Genomic DNA, 25,347 nt, shown 5'->3' with positions numbered 1-25,347 from the left:
GTTCCCACTTTCTTTGACTTTCAATATCTGGGCTGTTTTAGATAGTAGACCACTTTATGGACTAAGGGGCAGATTTCTAATGAGGCACCTAATTCCCATTCATTTCAATGGATGACTTCCTTCCTAAGTCTTCTCTTCTTGAGACTAAACATGCTCAGTTTTGTTTAACCCCCAGAGCAGATTTTTCTCAACCTTTTGTTATTTTTGTTGCTCTCCTCTGGACTCTCTCTAATTTGTCTACATCTTTCCTAAAATGTGGCACCTAGAATTGGACACAATATTCTTGCTGAGGCCTCACCCATGCCAAGTAGAGCAGGACAATTACCTCCTGTGTCTTACATACAATACGCCTGTTAATGCACCCCAGAATGATATCAGGTTTTTTTGTAGCTGCATCATATTATTGACTCTCATTCAAACTGTAATTCACTGTAACCCCCAGATCCTTTTCAGCAGTACTACCAGCTAGCCAGTTTTTCCCTGTCTTGTATTCCCTTGTATGTCTATGGGCAGTGTTTTGGACTTATCTTTACTGAATTTCATCTCGAATTCAGACCAATTCTCCCATTTGTCAAGGTCTTTTTAAATTCTAATCTTGTCCTCTAAAGTGCTTGCTACCATTCCCAGCTTGGTGTCAACTGAAAATTTTATAAACATATTCTCCATTCCAGAACAGGGCTATGGTTGGGTGGCTATTTCCTGGTGTTGGCTGTTGCTGTCCTGGTTAGGAAAGGGATTTGGGCCTGACTGCTTTTTGCTATGGCTGGTTGGACTTCTGGCCCCTAGCTGGGTGTCTAGTTCTGGCTGCTCCTTGCCCCTTGGTGGGAGGACTTTGTAGTCAGGCCATTGCTCCCAAGCTGATGAGGGGGAGCACCTCTGGGTCTAGCACTTCTAGGTCCCTGCAGTCAGGAGAGCACTGTCTAGTGTTGCTTTAGCCAGGGTTGTATGGAAATAGGAGGTTAATCCTCCTGGGTGGGTGTCTGTGATTAGAGTCTTCACCATAGAGATCAGGCCTAAAGCAGCTGTAGTCATCCAGAGACAGCTTGAAGTGTCTCCTCAGTTCTCCAGATCAGGAGTGTGAACCTCCCGATCAGAATAGGAGACTTCAGAGATCTGGTTAAGTGGTCTGACAAGTACAGTACAGGTTGTCCCCTTGTGGGTGGACAGCACTTGTGTGAGCTCTTGCAGACAAATTACCCCATGACACCATTAACATTGTCTCATTTCTAATGAGCAAATACCCTAAAAATTATTTGTTGAGTAGGAAATTCCAAAAGCAGCTACCCTCCCTTCACACCCCAGCCGAGCAATTTCAGTACTTTAGACTGCAGTTGGGGTCCTGCAACATGAGGCCTGGTCCAAAGAGGTGCTAAGCACCCAAAACATCTGCACCCTAAAGCAGTCTGCATTAGTAGCAAGACTCACTTGACACCAACACCCTCGCCTCTGACAGAGGTCAACTGCAGCCATGTCCAGTATGCTGCAGGATGAAGATCTCCCCTTCCTCTGACACCAGTAGCAGACATGGGCATATTTCCATAAGAGGAAAAAGAGGATTTAAAAACAATCACCAGTGATATTTTTTAAAAAAGTTTTGCCTATAATTCTGCTTCATAGATTTGTAGATATTAAAGCCAGAAGAAACCAATTAGATCATCTAGTCTGATCTCCTGCATAACATGGGTCACAGAATTTCATCCAGCTACCCTTTACTGAGCCCAATAACTTGTCTTTAACTAAAACATATCTTTCATAAATGATCTGGAAAAAGGGGTAAATAGTGAAGTGGCAAAATTTGCAGATGATACAAAACTACTCAAGATAATTAAGTGCCAGGCAGACTGCGAAGAGCTACAAAAGGATCTCTCAAAACTAGGTGACTGGGCAACAAAATGGCAGACGAAATTCAATACGGATAAATTCAAAGTAATGCACATTGGAAAACATAATCCCAACTATAGATATGATATAGATATAACATATAAAATGATGGGGTCTAAATTAGCTGTTACCACTCAGGAAAGAGATCTTGGAGTCATTGTGCATAGTTTTCTGAAAACACCCACTCAATGTGCAGCGGCAGTCAAAAAAGCTAAAAGAATGTTGAGAATTATTAAGAAAGGGATAGATAATAAAACAGAAAATATCATATTGCCTCTCTATAAATCCATGGTATGCCCACATCTTGAATACTGCATGCAGATGTGATCACCCCATCTCAAGATATATTGGACTTGGAAAGTGTTCAAAAATGGCAACAACAAATTATTAGGGGTATGGAATGACTGCCATATGAGGAGAGATTAATAAGACTGGGACTTTTCACCTTGGAAAAGAGATGAGAAAGTGGGGATATGATAGAGGTCTACAAATCATGACTGGAATGGAGAAAGTAAATAAGGAAGTGTTATTTACTCCTTTTCATAACGCAAGGAATAGGGGCCACCAAATGAAATTAATAGGCAGCAGGTTTAAAACAAACAAAAGGAAGTATATTTTCACACAATGCACAGTCAAACTATGGGACTCCTTGCCAGAGGATGTTGTGAAGGCCAAGACTATAACAGGGTTCAAAAAAGAACTAGATAAATTCATATCGGACAGGTCCCATCAATGCTATTAGCCAGGATGGGCAGGGATGGTGTCCCTAGCCTCTGTTTGCAAGAAGCTGGGAATGAGCGACAGGGGATGGATCACTTGATGATTACTTCTTCTGTGCATTCCGTCTGGGGCACCTGGCATTGGCCCACTGTCGGAAGACAGGATACTGGGCTAGATGGATCTTTGGTCTGACCCAGTATTGCTGTTCTTATGTTCATAGATTCATAGACCAGATGTGACCATTGTGATCATCTAATCTGACTTCCTGTATAACAAAGGCCATAGAAGTTGCAGCAAATAATTCCTAGGTCATATCTTTTAGAAAAACATCTAATCTTGATTTAAAAATAATCAGTGATGAAATAGCCTTCGGTAAGTTGCTCCAGTGATTAATTACTCTCACTGTTAAAGATTTAATTCTTATTTCCAGTCTCAATTTGTCTAACTTCATCTTCCAGCCACTGCATCATGTTATACCTTTTTCTGCTAGATGGAAGAGTCCATTATTAAATATTTGTTCCCCATGTAGGTACATATAGACTGTGATCAAGTCACCCCTTAACCTTCTCTTTGTTAAGCTAAATAGATTGAGCTCCTTAAGGCTATCTTCCAGAAAGGCACCCAGTCTTACTTTGAAGGCATCAAGAGATGGAAAATCCACCACTTCCTGTGGTAGTTTGTTCCAACAGTTAATTGCCTTCACTGTTAAAAACTTCACTTGAACTATCATGCCATGTTTCATAACACTCTGAATAGCCATTCTGGTGTGATAACTGCCCCAGATGCAGAGCCAGAGCTGTGCCATATTACCTGTGGGAACCCCCTGGGGCTTCCTCTGTCTAACCAGTGCACTCTGACCAAGATTCTTCTTCTGAAGGATAACACTGATACAGGATTACTATATTCTGACTCCCAACTTCATTGAAGTCCAATTTTAAACTCTCTCCTGAACCACCAGCCTTTCAGCTAAGATTAGGAGCATTATCAATCAATATCTGATACATCTTGTGTCTGGGGCAATCCCCGACCCTTGGTGTGGATGAAGGGGTTCTCAGATTGTCATAAGAGGTATCATGTCTTAATAGCCATGTTGTCTTGTGGAACACTTGTCACCTACTTGTTTGCATTAGTGATCCCCATGGCAACTGCAGAAGTTGCTTATGTGAAAAAGTAACATTAGAAAAGTATGTGAAGGTGTCTTTATTGTGATAAGTGTTTTTCCCTATTTTAACTGTTATTATGCTGCCTCATTTTGCCCTTCATTTAATTTTCCCTGTCTGTGTGTTCTGTGCCTACCTCTCCTTTGCATATGCGTCTCTTCGGCCTGGTCCCCTTCTTCTCCTCTTTCCCTGAACAAGCTTCTCTACAACTTGGTTTTTCTGCTTCTCCAGACATGCTGTCCATCTTCTCCCCTGGCTGGCTGTTTCATTCCCTCTTCCCCTGGCTCCTCTGGTTTCCTGCTGGTGGCAGATAGCTCCATTTCCACTGGTGGATGTCATTCCTGAACACATCTCCTTTTCCCATCCCCTTCTCTGGAAGCACCTATACTGCTTCTTCATTGTTTCCAGCTGCATTTACAGGCATCCAGGAGCTTTTTCTTTTGTAATGAAGAACCTGGACATCTATGGAAACAACTCCCAAAAAAGGAGGAGAATGAATTAAGTTTTTATAGCTCAGGAATTATTGGATGCCCATGCACCTACCCACATACCTGCTTTCATTACCTGCAGCTTCCAGTCCAAGGTAGCTGTGCCAGTCAGAAGTCCGCCTTTGAGTTAGGGATCTGGGCCCAGATCCTCAGAGATATTTAGGCACCTACTCCCATTGATTTCAATAGGAGTTAGGCAAATAAATACATTTGAGGATCTGGGCCTGGTTCTCCATTGCCTCCTTTCTTTACATTTAACAAAACATGTAAACATTGAGAGGCAGTATTGTTCAGGAGATTAAGCACTGGGCTACAAATCGGTTCTAAGCCCAACTCTGACAAGGATTCACTGTATGGGTTTGGGCAAGCCACCTAATTTCTCTGCTGCAGTATTGCTATCTAGAAAGTGTGGCCAATAACGTTTATGATTGCGAACCTTAAAAGTACGTTGTGGTGGTTAACCAATGTCTGTAAATTGCTTTTTAAATTAAAAGTGCTGTAGTATCTGTAGCTATTGTGATGAAATTCTTAAACAAAAAAATTTAAATGACATAATTCCTAACTCCTAAAGAAGGAGGGAGGGATAGCTCAGTGGTTTGAGCATTGGCCTGCTGAACCCAGGGTTGTGAGTTCAATCCTTGAGGGGGCCATTTAGGGATGGGGCAAAAAGTGGGGATTGGTCTTGCTTTGAGCAGGGTCTTTGGACTAGATGACCTGCTGAGGTCCCTTTCAACCCTGATATTCTATGATACACTAATTTCAATCAGTCCAAAACAATGGATTATTCTGCACTAGCTAGCAACATAGATCTATGATTTCCTGTGGATATTTTGGGGGCAGGTGTGGGTGTGTTCTGGGACACCACCACGTGAACAGCTAGCTCTCAGCAGACCACCAGCAAATGCTCTGTGGACTACCACAGGCTGAAAGACCAGTTCAGGAACCAGTGATTCTCTGGGTCTTTCCATCTGTAACCACTATCAAGATTCTATAGAACATGAAATAAATGCTTTAAATGACAGAAATACAAGGATCTTATTGGGTGACAAAGAGGTAAGACCCTATTCTGCAACTCATAACCCTGTGAGTAATCCTTACATCAGTAATCCCCTGGATTTCAATAGGCTGACTCATACAATTAAGGTTTATCTATGTGAATAACGATTGCAGGTTTGGGACCTCAGCGATTTAAAATTAGAGCTAAGGCAAGCTAGTTATCACAAACTCTGAAGAGTGAACTTAAACAGATATAGAAAAGGACTTTTAAAGGTGATCTGCAAGTGGAAATTATAGTCTTTTGTCTTTTATTGCTTCTTTACAATGTATAAAGAAGAACTTTACATAAAAAGAAAAGGAGGACTTGTGGCACCTTAGAGACTAACCAATTTATTTGAGCATAAGCTTTCGTGAGCTACAGCTCACTTCATCGGATGCATAAAAGTGGAAAATGCAGTGAGGATGTTTTTATACACACAGACCATAAAAAAAATGGGTGTTTATCACTTCAAAAGGTTTTGTCTCCCCACCCCACCTGCAGGTGAGGCCTCATCTGGCCTCATCTGGAGTACTGTGTCCAGTTTTGGGCCCCACACTACAAGAAGGATGTGGATAAATTGGAGAGAGTCCAGCGAAGGGCAACAAAAATGATTAGGGGTCTGGAACACATGACTTGTGAGGAGAGGCTGAGGGAACTGGGATTGTTTAGTCTGCAGAAGAGAAGAATGAGGGGGGAGTTGATAGCTGCTTTCAACTACCTGAGAGGTGGTTCCAGAGAGGATGGTTCTAGACTATTCTCAGTGGTAGAAGAGGACAGGACAAGGAGTAATGGTCTCAAGTTGCAGTGGGGGAGGTTTAGGTTGGATATTAGGAAAAACTTTTTCACTAGGAGGGTGGTGAAACACTGGAATGCGTTACCTAGGGAGATGGTAGAATCTCCTTCCTTAGAAGTTTTTAAGGTCAGGCTTGACAAAGCCCTGGCTGGGATGATTTAATTGGGGATTGGTCCTGCTTTGAGCAGGGGGTTGGACTAGATGACCTCCTGAGGTCTCTTCCAACCCTGATATTCTATGATTCTATGATTTAACTCCAGTGACTAGTGAGCATTATGGATAAAGGCTGCAGCAGTTGTACTTCCTCCTGTCTCACATATCTCAACCATCCTGCCAGGCACCAGGGTGAGAGATTGGACAACGGACACTCCTTGGTAAATCCTCTCAGCCCCATGGTCTCTTAACTAACAAATAAAATATTTGCTTCTGAGAATCACAAGATGCTTCAAAACATGGGTATTAGCACTATTTCTCCTGATTGGGAAAATGAGGCACAAAGGTTAAGAGACTTACTAAAGGTTACAGGGCAAAGCCCCTTGGTCCCTCAGGTGAAATTCTAGACCCATTGTACTCGATAGGACTTTTCCCATTGACTTCAGTGGGGGCAGGATTCCACCCTTTCTCTCCCATTCCCATGCTTCAACCATTTGCCACACTGATTCCTCTCTTATCTTGCCACATATCCCCAGGCAGCATAGCTCTACTGAAGTCAATGGAGCAATGCCAAGCTACACTAACTGAAATCTAGCCCATTCATTTTTAAACTACACTGTGCAGGACAGGCAAACTTCCCTCCATTCCATACAAAACTGCTCTCATCTCAGTTCTATCACACTATAAAAGACAGTAATTATATAAGATAACATGTGGATGTGTTTACAATGGAACCTGTTAGCTGCTGTATCTCACTTTGGAGCGTGCATGCCGGGCGGATTTTTCAAACGATCACAGTTCTATTTACAATGACAGCTGGCATGGCTACCTGACGTTGTATTTTAATGCTAATAAATTACCAGAACTCTGAGCTTCAAAGCCAAGTGATGATGCCACAATAGTGACATTATTCCCAGTGACATGACTGATTTTAGAGTGAAAAATAAGGCATTTTACAATGTGTTAACTATAGTTCTCTATTAAACTGGGGGTGAATGGGGGGAAAAGGGGAAAGCAGACTGTTGACACACTTGTTTTCTCTTACCCTTCTTATCAACAATTGGTTTGGGCCAAGTTTTCAAAACAAGGTGGTACATATTGTGCACATGCACACCTCACTCATATCTGCAGATATTCAATAGGTGTGCACACTGAGTTTGATCAGGTGCCCATTTAAGTCAATGGGAGTTTTGCCGTTGGCTGAATGGAAAGACAGTCAAGCCCACAATGCTTAACTGGACACAAGCCTCAGCAAGATACCTGATTTGTGCATGTGCTCATTGGCTATTTTCATGCCTAGGTTAGGAGCCAACAATCACGTGTGCAGAATGACATATGCCTAATTCTGATAGTCTGACCCTCCACTTTTACATGCTGTTAGAGCCTAAAAATGTCTGAGGAATTTTTGACCCAAACCCTCAAGGGTATTCAGACACCTAACTCCTGGGTACCTATCTTTAGATGCTGGGGCTTTCTTTGTATTCCATCAGGTTTAATGCTAACAGAAAGGTGAGATAAGATTGTGTTCTACCCTGTTCACACCGCCATGCTCGAGGGGGTGTTAGTTTAAAAAAATATAAGGATGAACTGATTGATAGGTGCTGATCCTGCATCAGCCTGTGCAGAACTGCAACTTGATGGCCAGTAGGTGTGCAAATAGTTCCTCTTGTCTATGCCTGGAGGCAGCTGCTGGTAATAGACAAAGAAAAGAGTAAAACTATCACCTGCTCAGCAAGAGGTGCTTGTCTTTCTTAGAGGTGCTGCTGCCCCCACTCTTGGCCAGTGCAGAATTTGCCCTATAACTGTGAAAGATTAGTACCACTATCAAAGATGGAGAGGAAAAGGTACACTTCAAAATAAATATACATCATTTTTTCAGGTTATCATCAGCCAAAGTCTGCTCTCAGTGACATTGATATGAATTTGAAATTACTTCACTGACGTCCAGTTATTTCAGATTGACATTGGAGTCAATGATAGCAGAATTTGCAACTAAAATAGTTAAATGAGTCAATGTCTGTGTATTACTAGCCATCCTATGGTTCAAATAAAGGATTTCCACTTCCCTTTTTGGGTAGCGCCTAATTTTTTCAAGTTTTTCCCTTCAGGCTGAAATTTCTCATGCGCGCGCCATTCCAGAGGTGAATTTTTGGGGGAGGGGAGTGTAACCAAAATTCATTCAGCCCTCTTGTAGTAAATGTTATGTTACACACTTAAAACACATCCGTTTGAGGAACCATATGGACACAACTTGAGAGGGCAACAGCAAAGTGATTGGGACGGGTGGTGTTTTGGTTCTGTTTTTGTAGTGGGCCTCGCACAGGGGAGCCATAATCTATGACTAGGTCTCCTAGGCCAGTGATAGTCAGATCTCAGTGGTCCAGGAGCCAAATTAATGATAAACATTATCCAAAAGAGGCACAGTAGTGTGAATTAATTGTTTTTTTTACTATAGCACTGTTCATATCTAAACAGTATGATGGGGAAATATTTAGTTTATATATATTATTCTCACACCGAATAAGTTGTTAACTTAGTGCAAGTTGACAACTTAATAAATTAATAACATAGTAAAAGCATCCTGATTGGTTAATAACTTTGACTGAGTAATAATGAAATCACACAGTGTTTTACTATCATGTGCTGCAAAGAGCTGCAGGAGATACATTAAAGAGCCACTTGCAGCTTGCGAGCCACAGTCTGAGTATCACGGTCCGAGTATCCTTGGTGATATAGGAATACACATAAATAATAAAAAAATAAAAAGGAGCAGCACTGGGACAGAGTGCATACTTTTGGTGACATTGTTGAAGAAGGAAGTGTATACACTGCTGTGTTTTTGAGGCACAAGAAACAAAAAATTGCAATCGATAAAATGGCTTTGCTGAAACTGTATTTTATTTCATCAGGCTCTGACTGAAGTCAGAAATTGGTCAGCATCACACTGAGGGCTGTGGAAACATGTGAGTTACTAGTACTTATGTATGTTTTAAAAACTTTAAAACTGAAGGTCTGGAAACCTCAACTTAAAAGCAAAAATAATTAAATGGCCTAGGGAATAAATACTGAAGGAAGGCAAAGGAAGACACACGCACTGTTAGCATTTTCTTATCAGAATTAGTTTTCAGACACCCTCTGCCTTGACTCTCTATGCTCTCACTGAAATGGAGGTCATGGCCAGTGACAACTGGAGGCTGTTCTTGGCGTCTCTCTTGCCTTTTTAGGTTATGAGGGTCTCTGTGTGTTTAGGAAATATGATTGACGGCTCCACTCCGGCCCCAATTAGCACCCTATAATTTATTAGCTTCTGCTTTCAGATTATGCGTTAACTTCACAAATATTTCAACCACGGAAACAGCAGCTATCGAGTGTCTCTTGCCTGATCCAGCTCACTGGGGTTGCAGTTAAATACAGGGAGAGAGCTGTGCAGGTCTGTCAAGCGAGAATAATCATTTGTGTCTGTGTGTGACTGGGATGGGCACAGCTCCTTAGAGCTTCACTGGTGGAAAAAGAGTGATGTTTCACTGGATTAGAAGTCAGTTCATGCTGGGGGCGGGGGCAGGCTGTAGGGGTGGGATTCAACCTGTTGGCTCTTCTGAAGAAGGTTTGTGTTTGTCTAACTCTCCTACTTAGATATATACCAGTGCTTCAGTTACATGCAAACAGCAACTATGAAAACGATAATGTCACCATGATTTTCATTCCTTTGCCCTAATTGCTGAAGTGTACAGCAAACATGAAAAATACCTCAAAGAAAACAGGGCCCCGTCACAGGACGTGGTACAAAGACCCGCACAAGGGCATCTAGCTCTCTGGATATTTATCCTGCTCTTCTCACTATAGGATCTGAGCAACTGAGAAATTCTAAAAGAAACACCCAGGTTCTCAGTTGTTCAGTGTGTTGAGGCTGTAAATGCACTAAAGCAAAGGAAGACACAGACATCTATGAGAGAGAGCAATGGCTCCCGTTGAGTCAGCCCACTGCTGGGTATGGCAATAGAGGACTAGACAACACAGGGTTTAGGCCATTTCGATCAACACTGTGCTCATACTCGATTGGGTCACGTGTGTGTTTGTGGTGGACACACCAGTATTCCCTTCACTTTCTCCTGTAGGGACTTGGTGTGGATGTGACATATGCAGCATACCGCCACTGGAGAAGGTGGGGGTACTCCCAATGGCATGCTAGGCCTTTGTGGATTTGCACTGTACCTTCTAGAGTTATAAAGCAGGAGCTGTATGCTTTGTGTGTTTTATTCACAGATAGGTTGTGGGTCACACCGAGAGCAAGTGATGGCTACTTTTCCAGATAGCTGAATTAACCCCATATATAATATTAGAGATGGGTGTAAGCAGTTACATCCTCCCAGTTTTGGATGTGTTCTGACCTAGGAGGTTTAAGTAAAGCCTATTATTGTGCAGGAACCAAGGATACAACTTGGGTCCTGAGACTCATCACACCGAATTCGTGACCACTGCTAGGATATATATTTCTGCCCACTCTTTTAGTCCTGTTCACCTTGCCCTGAAAAACAATAAACTATCTAAGAGACCCCTTCTCCAACCAACCAACTACACCCACAAACAGCCAGTCCCTCTCCCTGTCTAGCAGCAACTGCTCCTCTGGGTGGCAGGCCACAGCCACTGATCAGGACACCACAGCCCTCCAGAGGAGCTGGTTTGCTTCCCTGCAAAGCAAAAGAACATGTTAATTAGAAACTTGCCAGAAAGAGATGCATGAGAGAAGCCAGTAAGGGGTCACTGGTGTGTCCAAAAACATCCACTGCATTTCACTCCCTTCCAGACAGGGATCAATCTAAGCCCATGTTAGAACTCATCATGGATTCTAAATAGAACTTCAAAGGAAAAGTGAGAGGGAACAGCAGCTCCTCCCAACCTAAGGTGGAGATGGGGAAGATAAGATTCCCCAGAGACAGGCCACACAGGCTTCACATGAGGGGCAGAGGGATTATTCAGAATCTACTTCACTCGCCTCCTCCCCCGGGGTTTATATGAATAACCCACTAGGAAACAAGGATCTTTATGCTAATACAAACCCAATGTTAGGGGAAATCCTTTCAACTCTAAATTCAAGGGTAGCTGTGTGCGAACATCAATTGTTATCTGCTCTGTTCTCAGACTCACCTCTGTTGGAGACAGCTCCCAGGAGCCCCTTTTAAAATTCCACCACCAAAACCAAAGCAGAGATTGGTGCAATTTTCTGGTCTTAAATGCAGTTCTCCCCCTCTCTGGATGCTGCTCAAGTATCCCTGCTGGGGACTAGTGTTAAGGCTGGAGCTGGTAAAAATATCCCTGAAGAGCAATTATTTTTGCTTTTGGCATGAACCAAGTTGTCCACAATTTTCATAAGAAAAAAGAAAAGGAAAAGTCCTTTTTGAAGATACTCAGCATATAAACCCTCAAGCCCTTAAAAATTACATACATTGAACCCTGTTTTTACTCGCATTATACTCAGTATAAACTATTTGCAGGAAACAGTTTAAGTGAATTTAACTTATGTTTTGTTTCTGGAAATCTCTGTGAACAGGTTGTGGTTTGAATTAGTTTCTTGGTTATGCTCAGTTGTTCTGCAACCAGACATTGCAAACATCCTATGGGTTGTTCACAGAATGATTGCTGTGATTATTCTCTCTTCATGCCACTGCACTGGACTTAAGTAGGAAGTGATGGTGACCATAGTTACAGATTAGCTGCAAACATTCATGCTTGTTCAATGAATTTGGTGTGCAAACAGTAGTGAAACAGCTTAAAAATGGCCATGAGAAAAATTATTTCTGTAGCATCAAGGCTCCCACTGTGCTAGGCACTGTATAAACACATCATAAAAAGAGAGTTTCTTCTCAGATCTTACAGTTTAAGACTCCAGTCCTGCATGTGTTTAAGTTTATGCACTGCAAGTAGTCCCCTTGAGGTCAACGAATGACACACAGTGTATAAAGTTAAGCATGTCTTTTTGCAGGATCAGGGTTTATATCAATTTAGATTGTAATCTCTTTGGGGAAGTAGTTGTGGTGGGTTTTTTTACTTTATGTTTGTATAGTACCTAGCACAATGAGGCCCCAGTTCTGATGTGGGGCCCATGGGTGCCACCACTGTACCAATAAGAAATAAGAACAGGAGCACTTTGAGTACAAATACTCATACCAGTATTTACAGATTCCGTATTTGTGCAAACCTTATTGCAAATAAACTTTTAGTCCCCTGAATTAAAGTTCATGAATCATTGTTGTGAATGACAGTGAAGTGAATGGCTGGGTTTTACTTGCAAGAACATTCACAAATACAGTTTGGCTGAATTCACCCAGCCCTGCTCAGTATTAGTCTCAGGGGTGGGAAGTGGGTGCGAGGATAGGGAACAGGGGAGAAAATAAACATTCCCAATGAAGTGCACTTCATATTAGAGCTGGCTGAAATTTTTTGAATTTTCAACATTTCAAAAAAGCAGCATTTTTGGACAAAATCCTACCCCCTGTACCTCCCAAAGTATCACTTTTTGACTAACTCTTCTTAATATGTGTTTTTTCCAAGAGTTGCTGCCTCTTTCTTATGTAGGATCCTGCAAACATTTTGGTTTAAGTGGTAAAATAATTCCACAGTCTGCCTTTCTGCAGCCTGTATGGGTCCTGGTTTACTGTAGACTAAGAGGAAAATTCTTGTGGGTGCCCTGGGTTAAAATAATCACCATGCACCATCTTCTGCAAAGCACTAAGTGAAGACAGTTCTCAAATAAAGTGTTTCTCAAATCAATTTTCAGCCAGTGGTTATATCCAGTGCTTTCCTTAATTCCCATTACTAAGATTCCTATGCTCCTCCATAAATCTAGCTACATTATAGCCAGTACTGAAGGGAAATCCAGAAGAAGCAAGATCCAATTCTCAGTGTCCCTGATCCAGCATGAGGAAGTTTTAGTTGACACTGATATGACTGTATAAACGTTTTGAATTACGAGACTAATAGGAACTCCTGGGTTTTACAATCCCCTCTTTTCTCAGCTTTTGGAAGTGGGACATTTTGTTGCAGAACGACACCTTGCTTATTTTATATTCGTTCATCATACAAGGATACTGTAACCTATAACATATAGTGGCTAAGCACTATTGTATCCCCTTATCTTCTGTATTTGTCACACTTTCTTTTAAGACTCACATAAGCAAATATTTTGCAACATCAAGATTTCTGTTTAGCTTTAATACAAAGTAACTAAAATGGGTTGCTTTGTCCACGTTACTGGTGTTTTTTTCCCCCCTGTTCCACCCTAAAGTTTCCAGTTTGTGACATCACCCTATTTGTTTAGCTTTAATCCTTCACAAACACACATGCTGGGTGAAAGGAGACATCTTTAATATAGCTTTTCTACATTTAAGAACATCCCTTATTCCCACCCTCAAAAAAATTACTATTAAAGTGACAGAATGACAGCAACACACAGACAAAGAGAATATTAGAGGCAATGGATATCAATTGTCCACAATATGCCTTTCCTTCTGGTGTGCTCCAGTTGTTCCCCATGAAGGCTGTCAGGTTTATTTTTTAAGGGTTTCTTCTTTCATCATAAAACATTCCTTGTAAAAAAAATTATATATATATATATATATATATATATATATCTCCAATGCAATTGTTGTGCCAAACTCTGAGAAGTGCCACCTTGGTTGTCAAGTTTCTGGAGTTTGAACAGTTGTCCCTGGAACAGCTGCATTTCTGTAAGCCCAGGGCAGGTGGCCCAAGCTAGCCACTTGCCACTCATAACCCCAGGCTGAAAGATCTGTCCGGTTTTGTTAACAGTCCAAAAGTGTTCATGAGTTAAAATTTCCTTTCCTTTCATTTTTTTATAATGTAAAGTACAAATCCAGTTCAAAATCACTGAGTATCTCCCCAACCTGCTTTCAAGAAATAATTCTCATTGGCATAAAAAATATTCACACCACCACCAAAAAAACCCCACCTTTCCCTCCCCCTTCCTTAAGAAGGCCAGTGATTTCACATCACTGTCCACATAATTTAACTCTTTTTAAGCAGTCTGACCACAGTTCTGGGTGTGGACTTAGTTTAAATAAAAGTGTCTTTGGCTCTCCTCTTTCAATAGAAGGAATTTTATCCTCCACAATATGTCTTAAGTATTGAATCTGAAATGCCAAGTACTGTAGTATGAAGTCCCATTGCCTTCCTGGTGTTCTTGTCCTTGAAATGCCTGACATAGATGCTGAGCCATGGCGGGCTTGTCTGAAGGAGGAGAGGAAGGGGACTTGGGGGTCTTTGAGTCAGCAGATCAGCTCAGGAGAGATCCACCACAGAAGGAATAACGGCGAGCTGAAAACCAAGATCAGAAGCTGTTACAAACCCACTCGATTTCAGCTCTGAATGTCACCAATTCTACTAGGCAGAGATCTACTGGGGGAGAGCCCAGGGGAAGAAGAGGTGAAGGACAGGTCTAAAACCAGTACAGATCCTTGCTTTTATCCTGAGGCTGCAAACCTGAGAATGGAGAGAAGGGGAAAAAAGGGGGAAAGAAGAAAAACAGGTACAAGATGTTTAAGGACAGAGAAAGCCAAACGCCACTATTTCCTTGTGAGAGTGGAGAAGGGATCTAAAGTGAGGCTCCCCAGAATGAAAGGCAGTGGTGAAGCAAAGAGAAAAGAAAACCAAACTAGGCCAGGGAAAAGTGTGGATCCCTGTTTTCTCTAAAGCTTAGAGGGATCATTCATTGTGGTCAGAATAACCATGTGCCCAGTACTGAGAAATGCTTCCCAGAGACTGTTTCCTATTTCTGTGTGCTCACCCTCCTAGAAACCAGGGCTATATCTGTCTCACCTTTCCAGTGAAAACATAGCTGCAAAAAGCGCCTCCTGAGCACCTGATCGCACATAAAAGACCAAATATCAGCTTTCCTGGGGGAGGGGAAACCGCTGCACTTTTCCCTGAGCAGAGCAATCGTGCTTCCCCTCACCCAGTGGAGGAGAGCGGCTGGGGGGGGAAGGCGAAGCCTGGAAACACCTCCCTGGGGCCTGCAGGCGGCCTTCGCAGGAGGGCAGCTTGTGCTGGGGCCAGGCAGGGCCCGTAGGCAGCAGCCTTCCCGTTACCCCCAGGCGGGGCAGCCCGGAGCCTGCTCCCAACTCAAACCTCTCCTCGGCCCCGGGGAGCGCGGGATCAGACCCGGCACGAGCCCATCTGGCCGCGCCCCTTACCTGCGTCCACATTGAGGCCCAGGCCCTGGGCCATGTCCCCCGCCGGGCTGGGGAAAGGGCCCGGCGCCGCCCAGGCCGCGCTGGCGGGCTCGCTCTTGCCCAGCTCGCACTGGGGGCTGCTGCCGGGCGCGGGCGCCGAGGCGGGCGGCAGGCGGTGCGGGCGGACCGAGGCGGCGGGCACCAGCAGCGGGCTGTAGCGGGGGTCGAAGTGGGCGCCGTAGACCTCGTGCATGGCGGCGGGCCGGGGGTAGGCGGAGGCCTGCGCGCCCAGGTAGGGGTGCGGGTGCGGGTGGTGCCAGGGCTCCGGCCCGCCCTGGTGCAGGTGGCCGTGCAGCGCGGCCGGCGAGTAGGGGTCGGCCCCGGCGAAGGGCAGCTCGCTGTGGCCGGCGGCGGCCAGGGGACTGCCCAGGCTGCTGCTCAGGGAGGCCGGGACCGAGGAGGGCTGGTACGCGCTGTTCCAGAAGGAAGCGGGGAAGCTGCGCTGGCTCATCGGGAAGGAGCCGTCTGGGGAGAGAAGAGAAGGGAAGAGAGGAGGGGGAGTAGCGTGAACACAGAGAAACCCCCCCTTCTCTGTGCCCCCGGCACCCCAATAGATCTGCAAACTGGGCACCCCTGAATCGACCCCCACGGAGATCCCCAGCAGACCTCCCCAACTATCCAACAGACCCCAACAGCTCACACACGCAATAAGCCACCAGAGATCAACTTCCATAGAGCCCCTCCAGCTATCCATCCAACAGACCCCAACAGCTCACACACGCAATAAGCCACCAGAGATCAACTTCCATAGAGCCCCTCCAGCTATCCATCCAACAGACCCCAACAGCTCACACACTCAGTAAATCAGAGATCAGATCCCCAAATAGACCCTCTCCAGCTAACCATCCAATAGATCCCGAAACAGACCCCCCAGCCAACCATTCCAGTAGATCCCCAAGCAGATCCCCTCCAGCTAACCATCCAACAGATCCCCAGACAGCTCTTACACACTCAATCAGAGATTAATCTCCCTGTAGATCCTCAAACAGATCCTTCTCCGGCTAACCATCTACAGTACTAACCAACTGCCTGTCAGATCTCTGCCTCCGACAGATCCAGGCCTTTGTTTCCTTGTGAGTTAAAACAATTGTGGCATCCAAGTTTTTTGTGGTTCTTGGAAAAAGTCCTAGATCTATGGGATTCCTCCCTCCCCGCCCCTCTCCTCCCGTAGATGAAACAAGTCACTTCTGTTCTGCACAGAATAATTCCTAGGGGAGGAGAATAAAGACCTTAATGATTTTTAGCAACATGTATATATTTTTACTTAGCATTTACATACTCAGCATATAAAGACATCTCTCCTCCCCATACTCCTTAGAGGCAGGCAGGTCTGGAATGAGGAGGCATTAGGAGTCAGGTCACTTGTTCTCCGAATGACCGTGGGCAATTCCCCCACCTGTAAAGTTGGGCTAATAATGCTTGCCTGTCTCACAGGTGCGCTGCTAACATTTGTAATGCGTTTTGCAGGTCGCTTAGGACGGTAAGATCTTCACGGCAGGGACTCAGTATTTTATTTGCCAATCAAGCAATACGCAGGATGAAATAATATTTACCAATAGTGAAGATAGCAATGTTAAGTATTATTAATATGGTATGTTGTGCATGTATGTTGTGAATAAAATGTGCATTAAAGCAGTGTGAGCCAGAGGTAAGTTATCTCTGAATCCCTGGCAAGGATCCTTCAGCTGTATTCAGAGAGTGGGATGTAGCACACTACAGGCAACCCCAGCACGGAATATCTTTCATCCCTGCCAAATTTCAACTAGTATTTCATTTTTATAAACCACTGACGGAAATACACGGCGAGATTGGGAAATCTTGAAGCAGAGTCTTGGCTAGATTTATAACACAGAGGACTCAAGTCCTTCCCCCCCAGGCAAATCTCCCACTGAAGCGAACAACTCACTGGCAATTTTACCAGTATACGGCATGGGCCAGGGTGCCTAAGAATTTGTAATTGTCATCAGGGTTTCAACCTTGTTATAAACCCAACCCGATCCAGTTTATCGTTTTGGACGCTAAAATACAGAATACCTGCTCTGAAGTAAAATGTATTGTTAACGCAAGAAAACATTCAGAGGGTCTGGGATGGAATGCATTACTGGGAAATGCTACAAGCTTTATTCTTCGGGGCGGTGTGGGGGGAAGTAAGTGGCCACTGAAGCCTTATGTTTAAAGTTAGCTATTGGCTTAGTCATGATCGCCTTCTCTCGCACGTGTTGCTGAGTATGCTGTAGAAAACAGTATCCTTCATAATGTGATTGCTCATGAATTTCCTCTCTGCGTGTCTGGTTCTTGTTTTCTTATAAACTCATAAAGCGCCCTTTAGTTAACTTTTTCATAAGCTGCACTGCGGGTTTCCCTCTTCCCCACATAGGACGGACGGGGAATAGGCACAAACTTGAAAGGTTTGAACGGATATCTTGAAGTCTTGCTATTCTGGATTTAAATAACGTATTGTTTTTATTTATTTCCCCCCAGCCCCAAAAGATATGGCAATCTATTATATAGCTTGAGCTAGATCTATAGATAATATATAATCTATCTGGGGCGCTGGGACTGGAGCAGTGAAAATGTTTCTACATTAACAAAAATCTTCTTATCAATGTACTAAACTAAAAACCAAGGGCCAGATGGTGCTACCCGTTCTGAAACGCAATGGTATCCACCGGGACTTCTGTTTAAAGTCTTATGGTAAAAAATAAAATAAGAACGCATGGTAAAAATCATATAAGACTAGTTCCTTGTGGGGAACCTCTGTGGTTTTCCAGTTCCTGCAGGTTGAATCACATAGTAATTTCGGGGCCATTGTTTAAATTCCCTACACCAATTTCAGCAACATTTTACAGTCAGTTGCATTTCAGTGTCATGGAAGGGAGGAGGGTGAGAGGGGGAAGCGTCGAGAGGCAACATACAAGAAGCTGTCTCTTGGTAAAACAAGAAAATACGTCTCTATAATTCTACCTCGACTTAAGTTTTTCGGAGAAGCTAACATAACGCATTTAAAAGCTGGGATTGCTAACCAGGGCACATTTTCGCGACCGAATTTGTTCAACTCCTAAGAGCACACATACAGGTCAACGCTATTTTATCTGGACAGTCATTTCTCAGTCAGCGAGAGAGAGAGATTTATGAGCACTTACAACTCTTATGGACTTCAGTAGCATTTATAGGCTCTGCCCTCTCAAAAAAAAATTACTCCTATTAAGCCTACAATTAACCAATTTCAGTTCCCAAAGCTGGGAATATTCGTTGTATAGTTTACATTACAAATGGCTTGCAAAACAAAACCATGGAGCCCGATCCTGTTCCAATTTAATACAGATTATTTGGGTATTTTTCTGTAAGGGAACAGCATATCTAACGCCATTTATTTCAGTTTTATTCCCAGCTGGTCAGGGAATTTTTCTTGGTGTACCAGCCTCCCTCTCGCCCCGCTACCACTCTGCCTGACATGGTTTCAGCGGCAAGAGCAGAAAACTTCCCATGCGTGGGCTAGCGCGGGCTGGTCCTTGGAGGGTCGTTTTCCCTTAGCTTTTTTATGGAATCATTTTTGCATTAGGAAAATGCTGTTACTGCCGGGGGGGAGGGTGGTCTCTGGAAGCCGGCGGGTGCAGGGCTCCTTTCGGGAGACCCAAATGCTGCAGGACGCCCTGAGCCTTTTTGCGAAAATCTTCTCGGTCGGGTTGGTGGTGGTTTTGTTCACGTCCCTTTTTAGCCAGGCCTTATGGGAACCCCAATAGGAAGAGCCCCCCGTGCTCACCCCTCCAAGAGCCGGTGCTCCGTGACGTCTTGCCGCTGGCACCGCTGGGCGAGTAGCTGCTGGGCTGGCTAAGGGCCCGGCTGAAGTGCTCATCGACCACGGAGCTGATGTCCCCTTGGAAGTAGGTGAACAGGACGCACCGGGCGTTGATGTACTCGGCCTCGGGGGGGCGCTCCTTCTCGGGGCTGCAGTCTTCCTCCTTGATGCTGGCAGGGGCATGGCTGGAGAAGGAGCTGCTGCTGGTGCTGGCGCTTTCCGGGGCGTCCTGCATTTTCGAGTAAAAGGCTAGTTTCTGTCAGGAAGGGGGGAAGAAAATAAACCCACAGTCACGCAAAGCGGGGTAACGCGGTGCAGTGCCGACAGATCCAGCTGGCGACGAACGTGGGTCCGGGACTGCCTGCTAAATCCATGCCCGCCGTGGGCCATGCGGCATGGATACCGCGCATTACCCCCACCAGCCACGACATACCTTCCGAAGGAGTTCAGAGCAAACCCCCTATTGGCCCCCAAGAGCTTCCAACAGCGATACGCAACAGGAGGGTTGCCTGAAGCCCGCTAGTTACCCCCTATCCCTGGATTTAGCCCCCTTGTTCCCACTCCTAGCGCTAGCGACATGTCTGGAGAAGTAGCTGATTACGTGAGGCGTATATACAGCGCACCGAAATGCATGGCATGTATGCGGACCTATGGAGGGGGAGAGACAGGCGATGCGGGAATGAAGCCTGCTTTGCAGTATAGACAGACACCGCTCCAAGAAACTGTTAGGGGAAATTAACAAATGCAGAGAATCCAGGGGTGTATGTATCTCACCCGGAGACCAGAGGGAATAACCTTAAAACACAACACCACAGGAGCCGCGGGCAAATCCAACTTGGAGACTTTTTTGGATCTTGCGTTGGAAGGCAGAAGAATGAAGTGAAGTGGGAACGTGCATCCTTTCAATAAATGTAATTGTGCCAACCCAAGCCTGCCCGGTTACCCATAGAAAATCGTTTCTCATCTATTATGTCTAGAGAGGAAACATTAGAAATAAAAGGGTCGGCCCTGCTCTCAGTCAGATCCCCGCTGAAGTCAGTGGGCTCGCAGGAGTGTAACTGATGAAAAAAATGTTCCCAACGAGGGTCTTATAAATTATAACTGGAGAAAAAGATTGGCAGCTCAAATACGGTTCAGGGGGAAACCACGTACTTGGCAAGCAGGAGCAGAAAGAAACCCACGGTATTTCCTACAAGACTGGATTGTTTTCACTGGGTTCTTTTAAAAACTGGAATTCACTCGAAAGTGTGCTAAATGTTTTCCAAGTTTTTCTAGCGTGTCTGCAGCTGCTAAGGGCAGTTTCTTTAGACATGAATGATTGGATTCGGATATTGCAGACAGAGGGGCTTTCTCAGCTGGGACTCGGGTACAATGGAGAACTCATGGAAGATAAGGGTTAGGGGGAGAAATGAAGGGAGGCCAAGGGAGGCTCCTTCTCGCTTCGTGCCACCTACTCCGGGCAGGACAGGGGCCTGTTTCAGCGTCCCTGGCCAAGACAAGGGACACATTTCAGCATGTCACATCTTCATGGACACCACCTTTCAACTTGGCTTCCAACGCAGCCATTGAATCTGAGTCCCCCTCATGTTAATGCTAAGAAAGAGAAGGGGAAAATACCAGCTGTTATTTCTATCCGGTATTCTAGATCTCCTGCAGTAAGCTGCAGGTAAATCAGGAAGACGTGTGTAATATTCTGCCTGAACAAAGACGGATCAACTAAACCTTCCCTAGGCACGTGCAAGCAAAGCAGATTGAATGCATCGCCCGAACGAGGGGCCCGATCCTGTCCTCAGGACTGCACGCACAGCACCCCAGGACTCCATAGTGTCTGTCTGTGAGGGCAGAAAGGAGCCCTGGTGTTTTTTGGCCATTTTTCCGTTGGTGGGGATTTCCATTTTTGGAGAGAGGGAGGAAGAGAGGGGGAGAAGGAAGGAAGGAAGAAAGAAAGAAAGAAAGAAAGAAAGAAAGAAAGAAAGAAAGAAAGAAAGAAAGAGAAAGAAAGTTGTTGAACAGGTGCAGTCCCCTTGTAAAGTGAGGTCGGAATCTCGGATCCTATCCGACACAATGAAATAGTCTATGGCTCGGGGTGGAAAGTTCCCTTTACAAGGCGGACTTCATTTGGAACGCAATCTCTCAGTGATTGGCAGTTGAAATACGGGGCTTACTTGACACGAATGATAATCTGGCCCGTGCAGAACTGGCCAGCAACAGTTTATTTACAAGCACTGCCACGCCCACGTTTGTTTTTCTAAATAAACTAACCCCGCAGTTTACAATCTGGAAGGAACTGATTGAACGTTGCGCTAAAAGCGGAGGCCGGTTGGTGTGGAAAAGAAAATTGCTTTGCCTTCCCCCGACACACTTTTTTTGTTTTTTTTTGATTTAGTGGAAACAGGAGCAAAGACACGGAGTGTACAACCCGACGTGAAATCCTGCAGCGTCACCCGCGACCTAACACCTTTTGCCTCCAACAAACTGAACGGAAACCTTCCCCACTCCAAGTGTTCTCAGCTTCCTCCACAACCAGCTATAGGACTCTGACAGTTTAATAATCCGTACAGCCCCTCCCTCCACGCTTCCGTGTGCAGAACCCGCACGGCAGACCTATCTCTGTAACCAAACCACCCCCGCCCCATTAGAAGCAGAACCTGTGCGATAACATAGCTGTCGAAAGTGACATGTGGCAAAGTCTTCTTCTAATGACAGTTGCTTCGATTGCAGTGACCGCGCTGAGCCGGAATGGATACAATAACCCCCCCCCAGCAACTTCCAATGCGCATTTACATGTCAACACACCGCACCGACACAGCTAGCAATGCGAAGACAACGAACAAGAAGGGCCGCCGATTCACTCTTTACACGAAGTTTGGTGAGTTACGTTTACTCACCCTGCAACGGTGGCCCATGAATCTAAAACACGACACGGGATAGAAACGGTGTTGAGACCAGCATACAGCTACGCGGCGTGGGATGCTGCTCTGGGTCAGAACAGTTTAAGTTCCCAGGAAGCTCGGTCTGGTTTGGCCTTGCCACAGAGAGGCTTCTCCCAGAGGACACCCCTCCCGCTCTGGCTCTCTCCGCCCAGGTGCCCCCCACATACCTGGTGATAAGGACTATAGGCTGCTGCAAAGTAAGGCTGGGGAGGACCATAGACTTGGTACATAACATCCAAACAGCTCATGGCTAAAGGCAGCTGCGAACTGATTTTTTGGATCATCAACTGTTGTTCTGCAAAGTGAAGTGATGCTTCATGGGTGTCTCCTGGGGGTGAGAGTCACTGGTCATTGGCAGGGCGAGTGAGGGGATGAGGTGACCCCCCCCTTCCCCTCCCAGAGCTGTCGCTCTTGTCCAGTAATAAAACTCCAGCAAATGAGCTCGGGGCAAAGAGGCTCGGCGGGCTCCAGCCGGGAGGCATTTAAACCCCACACCCCACGTCAGGCGAGGGGCGGGGAGCCGGGGACCAATGGGAGGGCGAGCTCCCGCGTGGTGACTGCAGGACTCTGGCTGGTCCTCTTGGTCTCCCTCTGGTCCTCGCTCGCTGCTGGGCCGCCCCGGACTCTCCCCAGCCTGGGGCTGGGTTTACAGGGGCAGCTCTGCCCCTCAGCTCCCAGCCGCCCGAGCAGTATGGGGCGGCGCCGGGACAGCTGGCGTTGGAGCAGCCCCGAAGCCAGGAGGGCAGCAGCCCGCACGATCGCAGCCCCGGGGGGCTCAGCCCGGGCCTGCGGCTCCCCCAGCCCAGCTGTTCGCAAGCAGCCCCTTCTCCCACGGGGATGGGGTGGCGGGAGCGACCCCTGCAGCAGGGATCCGCCCGGGGCTTTGGGGGCAGGTCCCGCTCTCCTGGGCGCCGCTGACACTGCAGAGGAAATCAAGCTGCAAAGCGAGGCGGGGCGCAGGCTTTCGGAGCCAGAGGAGCTTTAAGGCAGGATGCTGCGCGCCGGCCGGGTTGTGTTTGTCGGATGGGGGCGAGCGGGGATGCACTCCCCGCGGCTCCAGAGAGCAGGAGGAGGCAGGCGGGGGGAGGAAAGACACCGCCCAGTCAGGTTTCAGCCCAAGCCGACGGGGCAGGGAACTGATTTTTAGCCGTTTCCCGCTGCAATGAAAATTGTGTAAAATATGACAAAACAGTGTGTAGCCCAGATAATGGGTGAGGGAAATACTCTCCTCAAACTGCCCCGATTGTGACACACAACCTCCCCAAACTAGCTCTGTCTGGGACACCCCTCCCCAGACTGCTCCTGATTGTGACACACAAACAAAATACTCCCCAAATTGCCCCTGACTGTGTCCCTCCCCTCCAACTGCTCCTGATTGCAACAGATGCATCTTTCTCAAATTGTCCTGATCACTCATCACACTCTCTCACACCCACTGTCCTCAAACTATTCCTGCTTGTGACAACCCCTCCACTTTCACCTGCTTCTGAGGAACTCTGAATGTTCTTACTGGAAAAAAGGGCATTTTCTTATTCCTAATGAGTGTCTCTCCAGAGGTGGTAGCAAGGATGGAAGCTGTGGTGTAGGCAGGCCTCAGATGTTGTGACCAGTGGTAAAAATTCCCGAGTCCTGTCTAGACTATAGTGTACTGGTGCACCTGTATCTTTTGGGAATTATGGTACTCGCATCAGTAGAGCTATACTTGTGCGACAGCAATAGTGGGAGATTTTCAGAAAAAAAAACTCAGTGTAGACAAGGCCTAGTTTCAGTTGTGGTTCATATCTTTTTGTCCTAATGCAGATAACCAAGCTAGATGGATCTATGTCCTGTGTCAGTTTCATTCTTCCTGAATTGCATCCCCATCCCTATTCTCACTTTGCAGACCTGCAATCAGAAAATAAACTCTTTTGTTAACTCCATCCTTGATTTTTCCATTCCATCATCATTCAGCAGGAACACTGAATCCTTTCCTCTCATCTACACTTCTAGTTAGTCTTGCTGTGTGCTCTATTCTGTGATGACTGTCCCGCCCACCACCTTGACTCTTATGGTTTGTGTGTCTCTCTTCCCAAATATCTGTTTGTTTTTCCAGTTTTCTCTTCTTTTTTTAAAAAAAATCCCTGATTGCTCTCCCTTTACTCATATTTTGATCACTGAATCATCTGCCACATAATTTGTCCCTCCCTTTGTGGAACGGTTCCTGTTTTTTATTTGCTGGAAGTCATCCTCTGATCTTGATCCTTCTAGTTTTCTAGTTTTAAGTTTGTTTCTAACCATTTTCTTTGTAAATAATTTGAGACTGAAATGTTTCATTCCACATGTGTTAACTAAAGAAAAATAATATCAAATCAAAAGAAGTACAGAATCAGACTCACACTCTTAGGATACTTAGGAATTTGGATAGTTTCAACCACAAAATCAGACATTTGTTAATTTAAAGATGACTGAAACAACAACCAAAGGACTGGATCAGCGAAGAGGGGAAAGGGTTAATCTTCATACAGGAAGGGTGAAACCTTCCAATAATACTAAAAAATTCTAAATTCCAGCAAAGATGATACCTATAAATTTAATATTATTTAAAGGGGAGAACAAAATAATAGTCCAGATCCTCCACTGGTGTAAACAAGTGTAGCTGCATTGGCTTTAAGTTGAAGACTATGTATGTTTACATTTCATAACTGTTAACCTGAAGAATGGAAGATAACAACTGTTGGTTACTACTCATCTGATGGGGAAATGAATCTATGATGCAGAAGTGAACGATACCATATCTCATTCTCAATCCCCTGAAACATCCAGTCATCTAGAATAGTTCATATTGTGGTTTGTGAAAAGAGATGAACTTTTAGCGGCTTCTCGAGCATATGAAATCAATCAAAGAGTAGAATTCCATATCTGGGAAAATAAGAAAAAATATTATGTAGATCTTACCAAACATTCACAAAATTATGACAAGTTTGCACATATTAACTAAAAAGGATGGAAACTTTGTATTTAAAAATGTTTGGCATTTTCAAAGTGAATTTTATCACCAAACATTGATAGCTGAAAAATGTATATTTGTCAATTTTGCTACAAACGATTTTATCCAGTTCCAAGTGACAGGAACTGTTTTGACAGCCAACCCCCAGCTAAA

General features: G+C 45.1%; 1 protein-coding gene across 2 annotated transcripts; it reads right to left on the bottom strand.

Annotated features, from left to right (window-relative positions):
- Positions 1-13,625: 13,625 nt before the first annotated feature.
- VGLL2 (vestigial like family member 2) lies at positions 13,626-22,604 on the bottom strand. 2 transcript variants are annotated; one of them, XM_084622124.1, is made up of 4 exons: positions 22,376-22,604; positions 19,240-19,531; positions 15,438-15,941; positions 13,626-14,562 (listed from the first exon to the last, which is right to left on the bottom strand). In XM_084622124.1, the coding sequence occupies exons 1-4, from the start codon at positions 22,490-22,492 to the stop codon at positions 14,522-14,524; spliced, it is 954 nt and encodes a 317-aa protein (XP_084478250.1). In that variant the 5' UTR covers positions 22,493-22,604; the 3' UTR covers positions 13,626-14,521. The 2 variants fall into 2 exon arrangements, with proteins under 2 accessions (XP_084478250.1, XP_084478251.1); XM_084622125.1 differs by lacking the exon at positions 15,438-15,941.
- Positions 22,605-25,347: the final 2,743 nt, after the last annotated feature.

This window comes from Lepidochelys olivacea (assembly GCF_965140295.1).
Source record: "Lepidochelys olivacea isolate rLepOli2 genome assembly, chromosome: 3".
NCBI classification, from domain to species: Eukaryota; Metazoa; Chordata; order Testudines; family Cheloniidae; genus Lepidochelys; species Lepidochelys olivacea.
This window is presented reverse-complemented; position numbering and strand designations above follow the sequence as displayed.

Bases quoted from the DNA above. Each gene is read 5' to 3' on its own strand.
- VGLL2 (XM_084622124.1), bottom strand. From the start codon at position 22,492: ATGATCCAAAAAATCAGTTCGCAGCTGCCTTTAGCCATGAGCTGTTTG. The intron at 15,942-19,239 runs GTGAGCACGGGG...TTCTCTCCCCAG, and splicing joins GAGCACCGGCTCTTGGAGGG to ACGGCTCCTTCCCGATGAGC. The intron at 14,563-15,437 runs GTAAGGGGCGCG...CTTGGTTTTCAG, and splicing joins GGGCCTCAATGTGGACGCAG to CTCGCCGTTATTCCTTCTGT.